Here is an 18,771-nt window from a genome sequence, read left to right as displayed (position 1 = left end):
AAGTTCATTTTGCATCGTATCTGTTTTCCTCTAGTCCTCGCATTAACAAAGTTTTTCACCACTTAATGAAATTTCCTCCTCTTATTCTTTCATGTGAGCAAGGTTTAACAGCAATTCGGGCAGTGGAAATAGACGGTATCATATTGTAAATCACAAAGAGCATCGGAGATGTTTTCCAAAATACCATTGTGCCCTCCTAGTAAAAATGTATGTTTTAAATTCAGGTATTAGCTGCTGATCTATTGATTTCCTGTCACTATTAGTAGAATGTAGGGATGGATTTTCTTCCTTTCAGGACTGCAGTTGTTACATAGCTGGGCAGCTGTATGTTTTTTTTAACATAAATATACATTTGATTTATTATAGACCAGTGGCTCAGGAAGATCTTCTAGAAAACAATGGTATGGATTACAAAGCACAGACTGTGGAATACCGTAACGTTAGGTGGGCACAAGATTCTTCTGTCTTCAGGGGAAAAAAAAGAAGAAAGACTATCACAGAAGAAATGTTTTGTTATTTATTGCAGATCATGTGAGAGTAGGCGATCCTGTTATAGTCTTCAGGCACACACTGTTTGTCTTTGTCAAGGTCCTTCAGGGTGTCAGAGAGGCAGAGAGCCCGAGGTTTATGTGGCTGTCTGTAGGTGTATAAGAATTCTGTTTGTGTGTGTATTTTCAAAAGCAAACAATTATTTTGTCTGTTGCAAATATCAGGCACAGTAAAATAATTCAGCACCTATTCTTGATTTCTGTAAAATAACATTCTATCATGTCTAAGAGGCTTCTAACTTTAGGTCAGAGGTCAGGAGAACTACACACCTTTTTTCCTGCTGAGTCTTGTTAGGTTCTTGAAGCCTTAATTGACCCAGCAAACAGATTAATATGAACTTTTTAATTCTGTCTAGTTCCCAAACATGTTGTATATTGCCTTTCAACTATTGTGTTTCATCCGTAACTCAGGACTTTAAACCTTTGCCAAAATGCGGGGATTCTAATTATCAACTTGTTTGTTTTATTAAGGATTCAATTAAATGAAATGTTCAGCAGGAATGAAAACAGAAGCAGGTGTGTGGGTTCGCTGGAGAAGGGCTGGGAAAGCCTTGGATAGACCAATAAGCTGCAGTATGTCACTCAGTGGCTGTTCAGGATACATTAGGATTCTTGCTGTGAATGAATGTGGTCAGTTTCTCACTGTCTCCAGCTGAGATTTCCCTCTGCTACACACAACTAGTACACTTTCTTCCAGAGCTGTCAGTGGCTGAGTGGCCAAGCTCCAGGTATGGCTATTGGTTGTGGTAATGACTTCTACGCCTGTCAGAAATGTCAGAGATCCTGCAGGATTTTTTTTTTTGCAGCTCAGCATAGAAGGTGCAGAAGCATCAGCATTGCTTCAATTAATTCTCTGTCTGGAGGCAGGAAAACAAGTCCAGGAGAGACTGTTTATTTTTTTTAGTTATCCATGTACTGTTTTTTCCTACAGGTTTCTGCTCCACTACAATTCAAATATAATTGCTCAGTGTGTGCATATATTTAAATCAACTGTATCTATGAAGGTAGAGATTATGGAAGATTCCAGGAGAGGCCTTCATCAGGGATTAACAAAGGATGCTGCTTCTGATGATGAGGATTTTACAAGCAGTGCTTGTAAATGAAGTTTGCCCATTGAAACAATGTATTGTGAAAACAGCACATTGTAGAGCAATGACATTTACCACCTATACATGTGGGACTATGAAGAACCTGTTGTCATGGAAATCAATAAAAACATTAGATCAGTGCTTCTGATCTATTGTACTTGTCAGCCTGTGGCTCACCAAAAGACTTTAAAATAGCCAGCACAACATATTGTATTTATGTTTAAATAAACACACATTTCTTTTAAATTGGAAACATATACTATCATTTTAATGAGAAACATTTGGCTTCACTTTCTTTACTAGAATTTCAGTGTGAAATGTGAGCTTGTTTCGGTGGACAGAATATATGGTGTGGTGCTAGAAAGAGAGGGTCAGAGCTCTTGATCCACACTTGTTAAACATGATCTCGTTAGATTCCGCTGCGCAGTCTGTGAAGCAATGTACTTGATGACATTAATATCACTTGTGTCCTAGGGTATGACATCTTGTAGTTATTGGGTGTTGTAGGGTATGACATCTTGTAGTTATTGCAGTGTTGTGTGTCAGGGTTGTCCAGGTTTGAAAAGAAGGGGCCATTTGGTTCGTTCAGCTCAAAAAAATTGTTCCAGATGGTTCTATTGAACCCAGCATGCACCAGATGTCCTAGTTCCAGAATGCACACTTTTTACAATGAAGTTATTTGAATGGGCCAACAAAGTTTGTATGTTCCTTCTAGGTAATGTAATTTACTAATTACAGATAATACTACTGTTATTACATATTGCTTTGCGTTCTTATTATTTCAGGGTTTTTTTTCTGTGCCTGCGAAGTTAAGCACTGCCACCATTAGAAAATAAAAAATCCTGATCTAATGCTGCACAAGATATGCTGTAACCACCCCTTGAATACACATACAAATGTGATTGATAAGCCTGTTGGACATTAGGAAGTTGCAGACAATTTGCTGTAGCAGTTATGAATATTCATCAGTTCCTTGTTTAGCAAGTGACGGTGGTTGCCGGTTAAGTGAAAGGAAAGTGTTTTCTTCACTTGCACGGCAGTAAAAACTGCTTTATTGACAGTATGTGAATCCCCTCATTTATCACTGGCTGCCTTTTCTTGTATTTTTGTGTCTTTCTTTATTGGATGTATATAATATTTTTGTGATCATTTTTTTTGTTTTAAAGCAAATAGAACAGTACTAATCCAACAAATTTGTTTCTTTAGGCCTCTTAAATATTAGTTAGTTTTCTAGAGCGTGTGGGTGAAAATCTTCATAATGGATATTTTCGTAAAGCCTTTTTGTAGCAATATACAAGGAATAGACTGTGTGGATTAATCAGTGAGTAAATTAAATATTCATAACCCCCAACTTGTAATAAGTTTTGCCAAGAAAATACCAGAACATTTGGTATGTTTATAGTTCTTTGTTCTCTGGTACAGCTTTGGTGAAAAGGGTATTAACTCAGTTGCAATGGGTTAAACAAATATGTATTTACAATGGCAATACACACACTGAACTACACACAACATAAACATACAACAAGTTAAACTTTGTACGGATTTTCAAATAAGGTGTCCTTGAGGCCTAACATCCTAACCACCCCAAAAAACCCCAGACTGTTACCAAGTATTCACATGCTTTAATATAAAGCCTACAAAGGCCAAAATAAAGCTACCTTCTAAACCAACAGACTATGACCTACTGTTAAATCTCTTTCTCTGTAAATCTGGATGTTACAAATTGAATGGGAAACCTATTTCCTGTTCTAAGAAATGCACCCATATACCAGGAGAGGATGTTTGTAATAAGCGATCCTCCATATAAGAAATCAGAGTTACTTAAAATCAACAAAATAGCAAGCTCTCTTTACAAGGTTAAAACTCAAGTCTGGTCTTTCTGGATGATCTGGACAAGGAGCTCTCGTCTTCAGTCTTCTTCTCTTTTTCTTTCTCTGTACCTGCTTGTTTTTATGCTGTGTTCCTAGTCAGTTGATGACACTCAATGATTTACTAAGACCAGGGCTGAATATCCCTGATACATTGTGTATTTATCATTTATCCCATTATATAATGATTTTTACCCTTTTAGAGAAAGATAATGAGGAACAGCAAGGGCACTAAGTTACAAAAGGAGTAAAACTAACTCCACTGTCTAGAGGATTAAAAAACTTACTATAGAGACAGGTCATTGTGGAGTTAAATTTTTCTTCCTGTCGCTTTCATACATTTCTGTACAAAACCCCAAAATTATTTTACTTTACATTCAAAGTTAGGCACCTTATATTCTAAAAAGAAGTAAAATAGTTCCCTTTTAACCAGGTTATGAAATATCTGCCACTTTTTTATTAATTAAACTGTGTTTTATTAGGACTGATAAAAAATAAACCCTTTTTATCTGTTTATGCTCAGTGTTGAACATTAAGGCTCTAAGCTGTTAAAAATTCCTGGTAGCTGATGTTAATGTCAAATATGTCTGAGATAATTATGTAGTGATTACAACACATTTCCCATGCCTACAGATGATTTGCAATCTTGTAGCTCTCTCACATTCAGCACATCACTTCTTGTTAATAATTAGGACTGTTTGAGTCTGGGGAGTTCATAAGATAACACCAATGTTTCATATTACGTCAAAAATAACATTTTGAAAATGGGGGAAAAAAATCTTATTTCTTGACATTTTTTTCCCACAAGAAAATTACTATATCCACTGAAAAGGGGGCTAAAAATATTGTGATGAGAAAGTCACTGCCTTTTGATGTGGAGTTGTGCAGAATGGTAAAAAGGAATTTAGAACATTAAGATTCTGAGCGTATAACAGCACCCCGGCCGAAACTCTGAGTCCTGGTTATTACTGGGGATAATGGGATTGTGTGGTGTGTGATTGTGTGATGACGTCTGTGGCAGGTAAACGAAGCAGGGAATGGACAGACCCCCAGGGGCAGGGAGAACTAATGCAATTTAGCATAGCCCTCCCTGGAGCTCTATCAAGTATAAAGGGATGCAGCTTGACAGGAGCAGCTTTTTAAATCTCACCAGCTTAAAATAAGAAGCCGCTCAGTGACCTCCATTCCATATATTGTGATCCGTGACAGAATTCCTGTAGCCATCAGAAAAAATGTACAACCTGCTGTACGTGTTCTTATCTTCAAGACTGGATGCCACAGTTGCGTATACGTTTAAAAATATATATGAGATGATTTTTTTTCTGTAAGACAGGAGGAAACAATTTCTAATGTGTTTGTTTCTTCTCTCTCTCTCAGGCCCGCAAATCGTTATCAGTGTGTGACTCACACTGGGCAACTCTTCTGGGTGGAAAAAGACCACCTTTATCATAATATCACCGTTTCACTTTCAGTAACAACAGCAATTTGCTGTCATTTGGAAACAAGGAATATCTCTCTTCAGAAGTGAGGCAGCCAATGATAAATTTGATTGCAAAAGAGCTGAGAGTGGAGACACTACATAATGTTTTTTTTCTTTTAGTATGAGCCACTAAAATTGTTGTATTCTAAAAACGCAGACTTTTTCAAGATGAGAAAATTCAAGGAATCAGTATGCATCATTATTTTTAATGCTAATATTTTATTCAATTTAAAGAGATTTGTACAAACCTACTGGTGGCTATCCAGTATTACTTTACTGTATATATTAGAATTAAAAAAGAATATATGAATGCAGAATACTGCCACCTAGTGACATGTTGATGAGATGCTGTTTACAGCGCAAAGCCGTGTTTTCTACGCCTTTCACATTAATCGCAGGGACACCACGGGGATTCACCTGTAGTTTGATTTAGTTAATTTGTGTTATTACCTTTAAGTTCTAGAGGACCAAACCATTGATGGTTTGGTTAGTTTAATGTCTCTCCAGTATAGAGAGCCTGCTTTCTTCTGAATGAATCAAGGTACTGGGGGATTGGTGAAGAAAAGTACAACACAGCCTGGCTCACTCAAAGCCCTTGTGCCTAAGACGGTCTGTGTTGTAATTTAGATGGGAGGCAGGGGATTGAAAAGACAGATCACAAGGAATCAGTCTTTTTTTGCAGCGGCAGTATATGCTGTGAATGCAAACCAGTTAAAGAGAGTGTCTCTTTTGTCAACCAAAAACCACCAGTCTCGAGCCTTGAACCAGCTGCAAAGTATGAGTTTTTGCCCTCTTTCAGTGGAGGTTTTTAGGCTCTGCCTCGTGCAATCATTTCTCTACGTCTAATACCCAACCAACAGCCTGCTATTGTATCAGTCAGGGCTTTGTTGTTAAATTTCATGCACCTGTCTAAATGGGAAAGTAAAATTAGACCCTCATATTTTTGTAGTGCCTGCCTGGCATTGTAAAACATGAAAGGCAGTAAACTGTTTTTTATTTCCAGCACTCTTTCACACTGCCTCTCAGGGAGAGTCTCAGTTTGCTATGTGAAACAGAAAGAAAGATATCTACATTTTGCAGTCTTTTTTAGTGTAATTATATTTCAGTGTAACTATATATAAAAAATTCACAGGATGGGCAGACTGTCAGTGAACACTGAAGTCCTGCACTGGCTTGTTAAATCCTCTAGGGGAGATCTGCTGTACAAATTCAGAGAGAGCAAGAAGAGATGCCTCCTATTTAATGGAAATGTGAAAAATGTTTCTTCAGAGAAGTAGGATACTGGACAAAGATTATCTGGGGAAATACATTCAGACAAAGAGCATAGGGTCATTATGGGAGAAAAGCTCAAAAGAACAGCCACATTCATTTCCATTTATATGCTTACTTTAGATCAATCTCAGTGCCAAAGAGCTGGGATTAAAATATTAATTTCTAAAGATGTGGAAAAAAATATTTTTGACTATAAGAGTGTGTAGTTTGTTTCAACCAGCCAATTTTAGAGAATATTTGGAGTGAAACCACAACCTGTAGGATCAAAGAGAGCCATTCTTGGCTTGAGCAGATAATTAATTGGCTATATTTATGAGAAGAATTTGATTTGTTTCACGTCTTTACAGAAAATGGCTAGATTGTGGCTGTTTGGGAGAGAGTGTGTAGGGCCATTATTTGAGTTACAGTTTGAGCTAAGCCTCCACTACTTCAGGGGATGCAAATAGCACTTTCTAAATGCATGGCAAACAAAGATGTTAATATTAAAGTAGCAATTAATGGTGTGTTGATCAAAGACACAATTGAATGACTTCAATTGATATCCATGCGGTTGAACATTAGTATCTCCTGCCATGATACATTATTTACTTAATACTGTAAAATGTAGTTAATTCTTTAGGTATTGACACCAGAACACTCGTTACTGTGCTTTTCATTTATACTGGGTTATAAGGCGTTTGTAAGTGTCACCCAATTTGGGTCATACAGATAATTCACTAGGTTTTTAGAACAATTCGAGTACATCCTTACAGTTAAACCTGACCTACAGAAATGGTTGGATTGTGGCGGTCCACACCCAGTGACTCAAGTCATCATTAACTTGGCAACGAGTTGTGTATTCCCTTTTAGGGTTCTGCTCATCTGCCGTAATGTTTGAAAGCTGGTGAACTCAAGACTGTTTTTATTTTGTCTGAAGCTGAGCCCGGGGGGGGGGGTTGTGGGAGCGGAGAAGTGGCTGACTGGGTGTGCTGTGTGCGGTTCACAGGTCTGGGACGGAGCCGGAAGTGGGCGCCTCTTGCGTCGCTGCTCCTCTCACACCGGGGCGGTGCGGGATGCGTGCTGGGCTCCCGGCGGGAGACACGTCCTCAGCGGCTCTTTCGATTCCACGGCACAGCTGACCGATGTGGAAACAGGTGAGTGGGACTGATTGACAGGCCACCGGCTAACTGTTACATTCTCCGAAATTGAGCGTTCGAAAATGACAAAAACAGCGAAGTATAGAAAAAGAACTACGTCTGTGTGCAAAATAAAATACAGTTGTGCCATGCGATGGACTGCGACGTGTCCTGCCTTGCGCCTGTGGCTTGCCGGGATACGCTTCGGCTCCCCTGCGACCCCATATTAGATTAAAGTGGTTAGAAAATGTATGTACGGTTTGAAAATGTTTGAATGGATATAATGTAGTTCCTAAATATTGTAACGATCGCGGGCTTCGGTACGGAATGGAGCAGGCATGGGACTCAGGGAATGGGGTTGAACAACACATTTATTAGCTTGAACCGGGGAAAGGTACACACACAAGGATAGGGGTTACAGCGCTGCACCTACACTAACACACACACACACGAAGGGAAGAGACGGTCTCCCAGCCTCCGCCCCACTATATACAGTCCCGTAGCCCCGCCCCCAGGCGCTGTTCTCAGCCCGCCTTGTGTGCGCATGGCTAAAGCGCCCCGTGTGGCGCTACAATATTGTAACGCTCACGGGGTTCGCCGACAGAAAGAAACAGGCCGGAGGCTCTGGCACGGGTTGGCAGGACATTCATTAAAGACGCCGAGGGGGGTTACACACACAGAGATAGGGAGATACACCTACACAGACACAAGAGGGAAGAGGGCGTCTCCAGCCCTCGTCCCACTACATACGGGCGGGTAGTCCCGCCCCTCAGCCGCCGTTCCCAGCCTGCCTTGCGTGCGCATGTCTGCAGCGCCCCACGTGAGCGCTACAATATGTAGCAAGCTCAGTGAAGTCCAGCTGAGTTAGTTGGCCGTCATTAAGAGTGAAGAGAAAACTGAAGCTTAAGTGTGTTGGATGACTATGCTTTGCACAATAAGTCTTAGTTGGCAAATGTTTGTGAAAGTTCAAGTAGGCAGCGGCGTCAGCATGCTTTGGCTGCAAAGGAACAGGTAAATGTTTCTTCCATGCTGAAAGGAAAAGAAAAGAGACAACGTTTCAGCTGTGGAGCCTTCTTCAGGTGTGAAGAAGGCTTCCTGAAGGAGGCTCTACAGCCAAAAACCTTGTGTCTTTTCTTTTCCTTTCAGCATGGAATAAATGTTTGTGAATATTGCTCTGGTAAATGAAGTGCTTTATATTTGGTGTTAAAAGTACTTTAGCATGTGCATTTACTGCCAATAAATAGTCAAGGTCAAGTCCCAGAATTCTAATTTATTTGGTACAAATGCATTCATAATAATGTTTGAAGAAACAGTTTTAGAGCAAATTCAAAATACAAATCAATTTCAGTCTTTTTTTTCCTCAGTGCATGGGGTTAAAGAGTTCAGATGGTCACCTCACCCTCTGCATCATTTATGAAATGCGATTAATCTGAGGCTGTTCGGAGGCTTTATCTGATATTATCTGAAGGCTTTAGCAGATCAGAATTAGCTAAAGGTTAAAAACACTTTTAAAAATTCAGCAGATTTTCATTAGTGAATCTCTCTGCTCCCTGGGCTGCCGGGGGTGGGGGGGGGGTGCACGTCACACTGTCTCTGCTCATTATCAGCACCCACAGAGACGCTCTGACAGGTCCGCACTTCTCTTCTCTTGGGTTCAGCCCAACTATTGAACAGCTTAAAAGCGCATAGAATTAATTTACTCAACCCTGTGCATGCATCTCTTGTGCGCTTGCTCTTAATGCCCTGTTTTAAAAAAGGTTGAGTTGGGTTTGTTGTTTTTCTTTCCAAGTTATTATTATTGTTTTATTTTTTTTTTTTGCTTTTCTTTTAAAAAGAAGAAATTGTTCCAGAACTTCAGCTTTCCCGGAAGGCTTTGAGTAGTCCCCCCACGCCCCCACTGTGAATTTAGAGGGACGATGAGTGCTCTCATGCAGCTCAGAGACTCACTGCAGCGATTAAGATTAATTGTTCTTTCCCGAAGGAAAAATGAACCAAAGTGCTCCTCTTGGTGATTGATTACTTAAGTTGTTCAGACATTTCCCTGGCAACATTAGATACAACAAAGGAAGGGTTTGAGTTCTTTGAAATTAGTTGCTGAATATTGTTATGTTCACAAACTATTTTGGCTTTACTTTTTATAAGTAAAAAAAGTTAATATTTTATTCATATATTAATATAACCATACCTATTAGTATATACAGTATAGTATGACAATTTTATATTATATAAGTATACGTAGGGTATAATTTAAAATGGCAGGTTATTGCTTATTGTACAGCCCGAATCATTCCAGCAGTCTGGAGAGGGGAAGCAGACTAAAAAAGTCTGCATCATCAAGTCATCTTCTTCTCACATTTTGCCTAGAACTTTGGTCTATGGGGTATCTGCACACATTCTCCCAAAAGTTCTGCCAATATTATTAGATATTCTGTATTTCTGCTTTTATATTTGACATTATAAGCTATATCTGTATTGGTTTGGCTTGTCACTACACTTAATGAATTTAATTTTGCAAACAAGTCAAGTGTTTTTGTCTTGTGTGCTGGGCGTTGATATGGGACTGTACCTTAAGACATCTATGTAAGGAAGGACAACATTTGTTGTTGGATTTGGGGGCCGCATGATGCCTTTCTATCTGACTTTAATTACCTCATAACTTTGTTGTAGTGCTTGCAGTAGCTTGTGTTTAATTAAAAGCATTTTGTTTCCAAATCTGAGCACCAGTGGTCTGGATAATCTGCGTTGCTTAAAAATCTAATATAAATTTAATTAAAAATCAAATTAAGCTAATTAGTGCCAAGTGTAAAGTTGAGTGCTATGATATCAGTCCCAGTGTGCTGATTTGATCATGTTACACCAGTGATAATACTATTCTTCACAAATTAGGACTCTGTTTGCACACACAATTAACCACAGAATCCTGTTAAAAATATGAACATAAAACATAACATTGTGTTCTGTGTTTTTCCGCTTTATTTTTGTCAGTTCTTCTTTTAAATTCCCTGCATAATTGTTTCCACAGACCTATTAAATATTACAGCAGTTCCAGGAGGGAATCAATACAGACTCTATTGCTTCAGGCAACCCACTGCTCTCTGCCCAGTGACTTAATCTAATTTTAATCTTGTCTGTCACTCTCCATGTACTGTTGTGACTCATGCATTGTCAATAAATTGCCAATTCTTTCTTTTAAGTGAACGTCTGTTGCTGGCACTGAAAATGTGAATGGGACACTTGTTTGAAAGGGCAATTCATTGTACGGTGTCGAGATTAAAAGTCTGGGTCTACTGTGTGATTTAAAAAAAATGTTCATTTCATTCATTTTCAAAGTGTCTGCTCTCAGTCCTTCACAGCAGGGGTTCCCCATCCTGGCTGTGAGCTTGTTTCAGTGAATGTAGGTTTATCTTTTGGTTTGGTGCTGGAAGGAGCTGAGCAAAGGTCCTGATCGGCAGTTTTGAAACATGATCTCATCTGATTCTGTGGCACACCTGAGACCTTTCCACAGTGCAGCACTTTAACAGTGCTGTCCCACAAAGATGCTTCAATTAATCCCTGTTGATTTCTGCTCAATAATGACTCAGTGAGGGTTTTTTTCTGCAAAGTAATGGAAAATGTTATTGTAAGGTATAACATCTGCATAGAAAATTATCCTTAAAGTATGGTTTCATAGTTCCTCTTAAGTGATCTACTGCTTAATTTAATTGAATTTAATTTAATTTGTGATTAAATGATGCAAATTCATGTCCATTAGAAGTTGTGATCTAGTCTCTGATTTCCTAATCTATTATCCTGCCTAAGTGTCTGTTATAACTACATTATTAGTGTTCCTTTAATCATTGTTAAAGATAGTGTTGCTATCTTGTCGGGAATGGTTACTTTTGGGAACCATCTTCCGTGTGCTCTCCTCAGAGTATATTGTAAGAAACCCACACCATTCCTCCAGCAGAGCCTTATTTGATTTTGATATAGAATAAATGAAAACAAATGCTTCATACAGAATGAAGGACTTCTTCCAATCCAGTCAATCTCAGATTTATACTGTATATATTTAAAATTATGTAGTAGCTTGAGTAGAAGTAGGTTTTGGGGATTGGCACTCCTTGTTTTACCATTAGGACAGGATATGTTTTCCTTCACAGGTTTTTGAAGCACCCCTGTATTGCAAAGGCACTCAGCCATGAAACAGGATAGTTGCATTTGCATTCTGGTCATGGGGAGCAGGCTCTGTGCTGTCTGCCTGGTATTGCTGCTTAAAGAACTGGATGAAAATTCTGGGCTTCTGCCACTGAGTACATCTGCCTGTTTCTTTTTACCTCCTGTAGCTTAATCCTAATTGTGCCCCACTGTTTTTGTCTGATTTTCTTCAGCTAGTTATAAATGTGTTAAAGGTTGAATTGTACGATTTGGTTTCTTTTCTGTGTGTAATTTTATGTATTTACTGTATATGGTGTTTTTTGTCTTCCGTTTGGCATTGGCTTACAGATATGCCTCCTTTGTACAATATATATAAATAAGGAGGTGGGTTCTCTGATGTTTTAATATTTATCACCCAAGTGAATTTGTTTCAACTGTTGTACAGTTTTGGATCAAGATTACCAACGGCAGCACAGTTCTAAAACAGTTGAAGTGGAGGGTGGGGAAAACGAGAACTTGCCCAGGCAGTCTCACTGCTGTGGGGACATACTGTCTTGCTGACAGCGGTCACTCTGCTGAGAGGGAGAGAGGACACTAGACGCGGGTGGTGGAGACCCATGGAGTTTGTTCACAAGCACCATCTGCTGTGCTGCAAGATGCTTGTCATGCTTCAACCGACAGATGTCAGAAGACAGCTTGCGTGCGGCTCTGAAGTTGAACCCCAGCAGTGTCTTTGGCCTTACATGTAACTTATCCTTGAGGATTTCCTTGTTTCCTCGTCAGATGACTGTGTGGGCAGAATTCTGAAAGACGCACACATCTGCTTTTCAGATTTCCACAGCCTTTATTAATTTAGAACTCTATAACTCTATAAGCTCTATAACATTGCATTAATGCATGGAGTGAAATAAACTACTTGGTTGTTCATGATAGGGTGTTCCAAAATAAGGTGATCTGTGATGTAATGGTACATCAGACATACAGTTAGGCTCTGGGATATCTACACCTGCAATGTGACTTGGAAAGTTAGCTAATCAACCAAACAAGGCCACTAAATCACTCTATGATAGGATTAATGGAATTCACCATTACTTGAAAATAAAAGAAAATGGCAGAAAAGTTCATGTGTAAAGTAAAACAGTAAAAAGGGATTTTGTTTATTGGCAGTATTAATCGGTGTGGAGTGCCATAGTGAGGATTTATTTTTTTCTGTGAAGAAAAAAATTAAGAGCTTGATTTGTAACAAATATTGCATTTTTTAAGAAGGCAACCCTGTGGACATACCAATTTGGTTAGTAATTGTAAGAGCATGATTTGTCTTATTGGGAGATGTATGGCTTTTATATTTCATCACTTCTTCTGAATATTTTCCTCTTCTGTCACAAATCATTGTTCTCTCCTGTGCTAAAGGATGCTGGTAATTGGTACATAAAGAAGACTTCCTAATTATGCATAACAAGGAACTTGGATTTCATTGGCTTACTTAGCTCAGTTTCATTGGCTTGCTTAGCAGTGACCTAGATTTAAAAAAAGATGAAAGCAATCATGCAAATCTAGATGTCTGTTGTCAGACTGAAAAAAAAGTTTTTTCTTCTTTTGGCTTGCTTGCATCAGCACCAGAAACATTTGACTCCCAACATTTTTCTCCAAAAGTGCTTGTGTCGTCAGTGATCATTTGAATGCATGTAGTTCAGACGCAAAGCAAGCTTATCTTACTGTCCATTGAGCTGTTTGTTTTCTGTGGTAGTTAAAAAAAGAATCAGATAGTTCAGCGATAAATTGGCTTTAAGCTATTTAAGGTAAAAGAAACAAGTGCTGTCTCAGCCCATTTCTTTGAAGTGCCCTGGAGAGAGATACACACTTTACCATGAGAAAGAACATAGAGCCATATTCAGTAACTCATACATCCACTTCAACACGCAGTTTTGAGATGCCTCACACCCTGAGCACAGCAAAACATCTCTGTTTGACAATGAATTCAATCTAAAAAACATATTGATTGTAGTCCGTCAGGAACAGAATGAGCTTACAGTGTGTCGCTTCAGCATGTGTTCGTAAAGTCTCTGGAGAATGGCAGTGTTGTCTGTACTACTCTAAAATAACAAGGCATTGCTGTAAAGAAGTAACAGCAAACGTGGAGATAAGGTGCAGTCATTTTATCATAGTTCACATCTATGCGATTTGAAATTACTTTTTTATCTAGAATCATTTTTCATTTGGATGTAAAATCAGTTGAGAGTTTGCTGGCATGGCATCTATCCCGGTAAATAACAGAAAAGCTGGGATTGAGAGAGCTGAGCTGATGCAGGAAAGTCTGAACTGCTTTCATTTAAACATTGGGAACATTAGAATGGCCACATTTACTGAGGTAATGATATACAGTACAAAGATTCTTTACATAAACTGGTTATATATCTAGTAAAAATATATGACTGCTTCACTTATTCAGTAGCTGCTTACCAAATGTGCAGGCTGCATTCAGGTTATCCACATTCAGCCCTTTTCAGCATGATTTGCAAACTACTGATGGCAGTCAAATAAGGGCATTAAAAACTACCCATACAGCATAAAACATCCATCAGTCTCTGTCTGTCATTTTCTCTGTCTATCATGTGATACTGCTCAGGATGCATGCTTCGGCTCAGGTGGTAAAGATGTGAACAGTCTAATGCAGCAGCCACTGAAGCACACAAATGTAGCAGGCAGGCTTCAGGTAGCAGTAAGGATTGTAAGCCCAGTGTTAAAGTGAAGAGACTGTGACGACACCTGCATTCAGCAAGCTCACTGAGTCTCAAGGATAAGGACTGGGGATGTCTTAAGTGCTTGTTTCTCATCAAGAGGGAAAGGTTTTTAATTCCACAGACGATGAAGTGGGCTCATGTTGGTTGCCGTGTAGCATGAGGCTTGCTTGCTCGAGTAGGGGGTCCCGTGTGCTTTAGAAGGGAGATGTCATTCTTCTTTCTGTTGTAACTTCCCACAGTGAAGTAAACAGATACAGGGTGTAGCACTGCAGAACACTAAAATTGCTTCCTCTTAACCTGTTTAGAAAGTAGTTGACCGTTAATGTTCAGAGACGTCCTGAACATTATGATTTTTGAATTGTCTTAACTCTGTCCACAGCATAAAAATATTTTTAAAGTTGGTCGTTTGTACACTGCAGTTCACTATCCTGCAAAGTAGCTACCATACCTTGAGTAGCTACCTAAATCTTCAGCCAGATTTTGGAGTATAAAATCCCGAACCTCTGGGTTTAAAGAAAGCTTCTACCCCACATCAGTAAGACACCTAAACTCCACCTTTTAAATCCTCCTACTTACACTGCTTTTGCACTGAAGTCAAAATACTGCCATTACTTGAATTTCGTGCACCACTGTTAATTGAATGTTGCATACAATTACAGCTGCTACCATGTCCCTGTTTCCAACAATTTGTGATGCAACTTGTTATGTCAATTTCTATGTCAGTGTTATGTCATTTGTCATGTGACAAATGCCATGCAAGTAAGCATTTCATTCTGCACGGTTACATGTGTAACAATTTTGAACTTTGAACTTGATTTCCTGAGAGCTAAACAGATCTAAAAGATTTGTGCATTTTAGGTTGAGGAATGGCAGCTTCTGCTTATATTATGTGCATCTTTGTTAAACAGGGGATTTCTTTCTTTATTAAAATAAACCAGACTTTTTCTCTTGAATTCTTCTAAATCTTTCAATTTAAATATTAAATAGTTCTGACTAAAGAAGAATGGTTACCTTTAGGAGGTTACAGTAATTTATACAGAGAAAACCTTCTGACTTTAAATATTGAGCCATGTGGTGCAAAAGGGATCACTTGATGTTACTGTGAATGTCACAGTCATTTCATGTGAAACACATTTAGTGTCCACCCCTTAGCTCCCACGCTCAGTGTTGCTCACATAAGTAGTTGTGTGGGGTGACATTATGAACATTTTATATGAAGAGTCGAAAATGCACACTACTGTTTTAACAGTAATGTATGGTTGGACACATCAATCAAATGTGTTAGTCTGAAAACTTGTGGTGAGACAGACAGCTACAAAGTAATTTGCTCGACAGTCCATGGTGCTGCTTGTAGAAGTGGAAGATTATGCCAAATAAAGGTTATTTCACAGCTTGGCATTTTGTCCTTCCAAACTGTAGAGAATGCACATCACAAGTCCCGAGAAGGAGCTTGCTTGTCATTTGTTGAAGTTTGCCATAATTGCTCAGCTGTCTAATCAACACAAAACATGTAATTTGCCAGAATGGTTGAACATTTTTATGTTGTTTCTTGCATATTGAATAAAATTGCTCTCCTCTCAGGCTGTACTATTAAATGCTGGGAATCTGTCTACATGTTCAAGTGCTTGGGAGTGGAGCCCTTTCATTGTATAACACAGAACGTAAATTTAGCTGTCAGCATGGCAATCAGGTCCAAGTACCGTTACAAGACTACTGACAAGATAATTGCCTGCCGAATTTGGGATCAGGAGGCCAGATTAAGGAAAGAACAGCGGCAATGTGTGAATGTTTTGGGGAGTTGTGTGTATTATCAAAAAAACAGATAAAAATGTACTTTCCAGTATCTGACACACTCTGGCATAGATAGTATGTATATATCTCAACAAAAAGAGAAGAAGGAGTGACTGCAGGTCAGATACAGTACAGTAACATAATATACAGTACTTGTATATTATCTTTTACAACTTACAAGGAGCACCCTCCATGGTTATGGTGGCATTTTATTAGTATGCATTCGCTGTTGCTTATGGTTTGAGGGTTGTGTTTCGACAAGAGCTAACTAATATTTATAGTCAGAGTCAGTAAGCAATGGGCACAAGGCATGGACAAGACGCCAAACACTCATGCCAAGGGCCAGTTTTCCCAGAAGCCTACCAGTACGTTTATTGGACTGTGGGAGGAAATCGGTGCACTCGGAGGAAACCCATGCAAACTCCACACAGACAGCGCCCCAGGTCTGGAATTAAACCCAGGGCCTCAGCGCAGAAAGGCAGCAATGCTAATGACTGTGCCACCATGCTGTCTTCTGGCCCGTTTTGTTTCTTTTACATTTATTCATTTGGCTGACACTTTTATCCAAAGCGCCTTACAGTCACATCCAGTCAAAAAATCAAAGGGTCCGTGGAACAGTTGCATGAAGTGCTTGGAGATTCAGTGCCTCGTGACAGGAATTAGAACATATGAGCACAGACAGTAAGTAAGAGTTAGTCACGGGCTTCTGGGGTGAGGAAGATGATGAATGGTTCTGACTGTGGTAGGTAGATAGTTCCACCCTTTTGGAGTTAGTATTGATCTGAGGATCTCATCTAGCTGTTTCTAGAAAGAAACCAGTGTACTGTGTTGGCTTCATCAATGTGACTGAAAACATGTTGATGTTTCTAGCCTTTATAACAAGTGTTATTTCTAACTCTTCTTGTGTAATACTCTTTACTTTGGATGGGAATACAAAAATAAACTCACTGGGTGTAAAATGTTGTTATTATTGCTGTCATATATATTTCACTCCAAATAATTAATGGAAATGTAAGCTTATGCATGGACAGTTTAGCAAAGGATGCTTAAAATAATTAATGGACACTTGTGTCTTTTACTGACCACAGCCTATGTAACATTTTGGTGTGAAACTCTTATCAAAATGAGTGATCCTCATGTTTTTTAATATATTGGCTCACTGTGAACTCTGAAAAGCTGGGGTATGCTAAAAATAATCACATGCACAATCTTAATGAAGATTGCTGTTGAATTAGCTGCTTAATGTTGCCTCTGTTCTAGATAGAAAAATGTCAGTCATTGCTTCTAAAGAGCATAAATGATTGATTGTTAATTACTGAAAAATTGCTGGACAATTATGAATCCAGTTAGGAATTTATTGCTGTGCTGGAAAACTAGATATGTGTCATTTCAATTAATAAATGCAAGAATATGTATCACAGTGCACATACAGAAAATTCAGTGTTATAATGTGTCACATTGTAGTGTTATAAGGTATTAATTTAAATACAACTTCACTGTAAATCGGAATCTAGAACTGAGTTTGCTGATAGACCCTGCAGTTAATTACAGTGAGAATAGTTAGAATGCAAACCCTTTTTTAAGTAATGAATAGACCAGACCTAGCTCTCTGTAATACTTATTGCATCTGACAAGATGCAGGCCTGTTTCACAATCACAAATCTTCAGATCAATTTGAATTTATGCTCTATAATTGCTTGATCTGCCGTTTTCTGTTCGTTCACGTGGTGTCTTTGTTTGTGTCCGCAGGACAGCAGGTAGCCAACCTCCGGAGCCAGTTTAAAGTGACCTGTCTTGCCTTCCATCCCCGGGACCCCAGTGTTTTTCTTTGTGGCGGGTTCAGCCCTGACGTCAAAGCCTGGGATGTCAGAAGCTGCAAGGTCATCTTCAAATAAGATTTCTTTTTTTATTTAATTGGATTATGTATAGTAATTTATTGTATCCGTTTTAGTGCTGGCTTATTTTACCCCCTGGCTCAAGCGACCAAATTATTAGCGGCTTTTAAAGAGCCAACTCTGTCTGCACTTTGTACAGCCAAAAACTGCCATTATGTGGAGTCATAGTGGTCAAGCTTTTTGACCTTTTAGCTCCAGTGAGCTAACCCTAACGCACTAACCATGCGTTTGCAGGGTCTTGGATACCGGATCACTGTCACTTGAATGTAATTGCTCTGAAAAACTCTGTTTATTTCTTAAAGAACCAAAGAGCTTCTGCGTGATAATGCTAAGAGAGTATTGGAGCCTTTCTTGTATTTACAGGGGTGGGAGGTGAATCTTGAGTGTAGATAAATGATAGTCCCTAGTGGGTTATATCATAATGGAAAGATGACTGCTCCTGCCACAAGGTTTTGATGATTTCAGTACTGAGGCAGAGTGTTGAGTAGCAACATTAGTGCTAGTGCAAGCAGCCAAAATCAACCTCTCCTGCTGTGAAGCCAAACATTTCCTTTCTACACACCTTAAAAGGGATTTATGGGCCTTAGCACTTTAGTACAGCTCTTTTCTTTTTCAAGAATTCTTTTGCGGATTGGGAATAATTCAGCAGTTTCTCCTGTGTAAGGAAGCCGAGAAGCAGTATTAAAAATGCTGAAGTCTATTTGTATGGAAAAGCAGTGTTAAACCAGTGTTAACAGACTAGATTGTGGTTTCTTGGTTGTGTTTACTGTCTCTTATGTACAAACATATTGTGCCGGAGTCCTGGATCCTGAACAACCTGTTGTAGCATAATATAAAAA

At 39.0% G+C, this 18,771-nt stretch overlaps 1 protein-coding gene across 1 annotated transcript in view; it reads left to right on the top strand.

Annotated features, from left to right (window-relative positions):
- The window catches only part of wdr25 (WD repeat domain 25), a 36,605-nt gene that overhangs the window by 14,263 nt on the left and 3,571 nt on the right, over positions 1-18,771 (top strand). Inside the window, exons 3-4 of the mRNA XM_088925476.1 lie at positions 7,242-7,389; positions 17,787-17,917. Of these exons, the coding sequence (XP_088781602.1) occupies positions 7,242-7,389; positions 17,787-17,917 (279 nt within the window). The remainder of the gene's footprint in view (positions 1-7,241; positions 7,390-17,786; positions 17,918-18,771) is intronic.

The sequence above is a fragment of the Atractosteus spatula genome, chromosome 9 (assembly GCF_055471065.1).
Source record: "Atractosteus spatula isolate fAtrSpa1 chromosome 9, fAtrSpa1.hap1, whole genome shotgun sequence".
Classification (NCBI taxonomy): domain Eukaryota; kingdom Metazoa; phylum Chordata; class Actinopteri; order Semionotiformes; family Lepisosteidae; genus Atractosteus; species Atractosteus spatula.
This window is presented reverse-complemented; position numbering and strand designations above follow the sequence as displayed.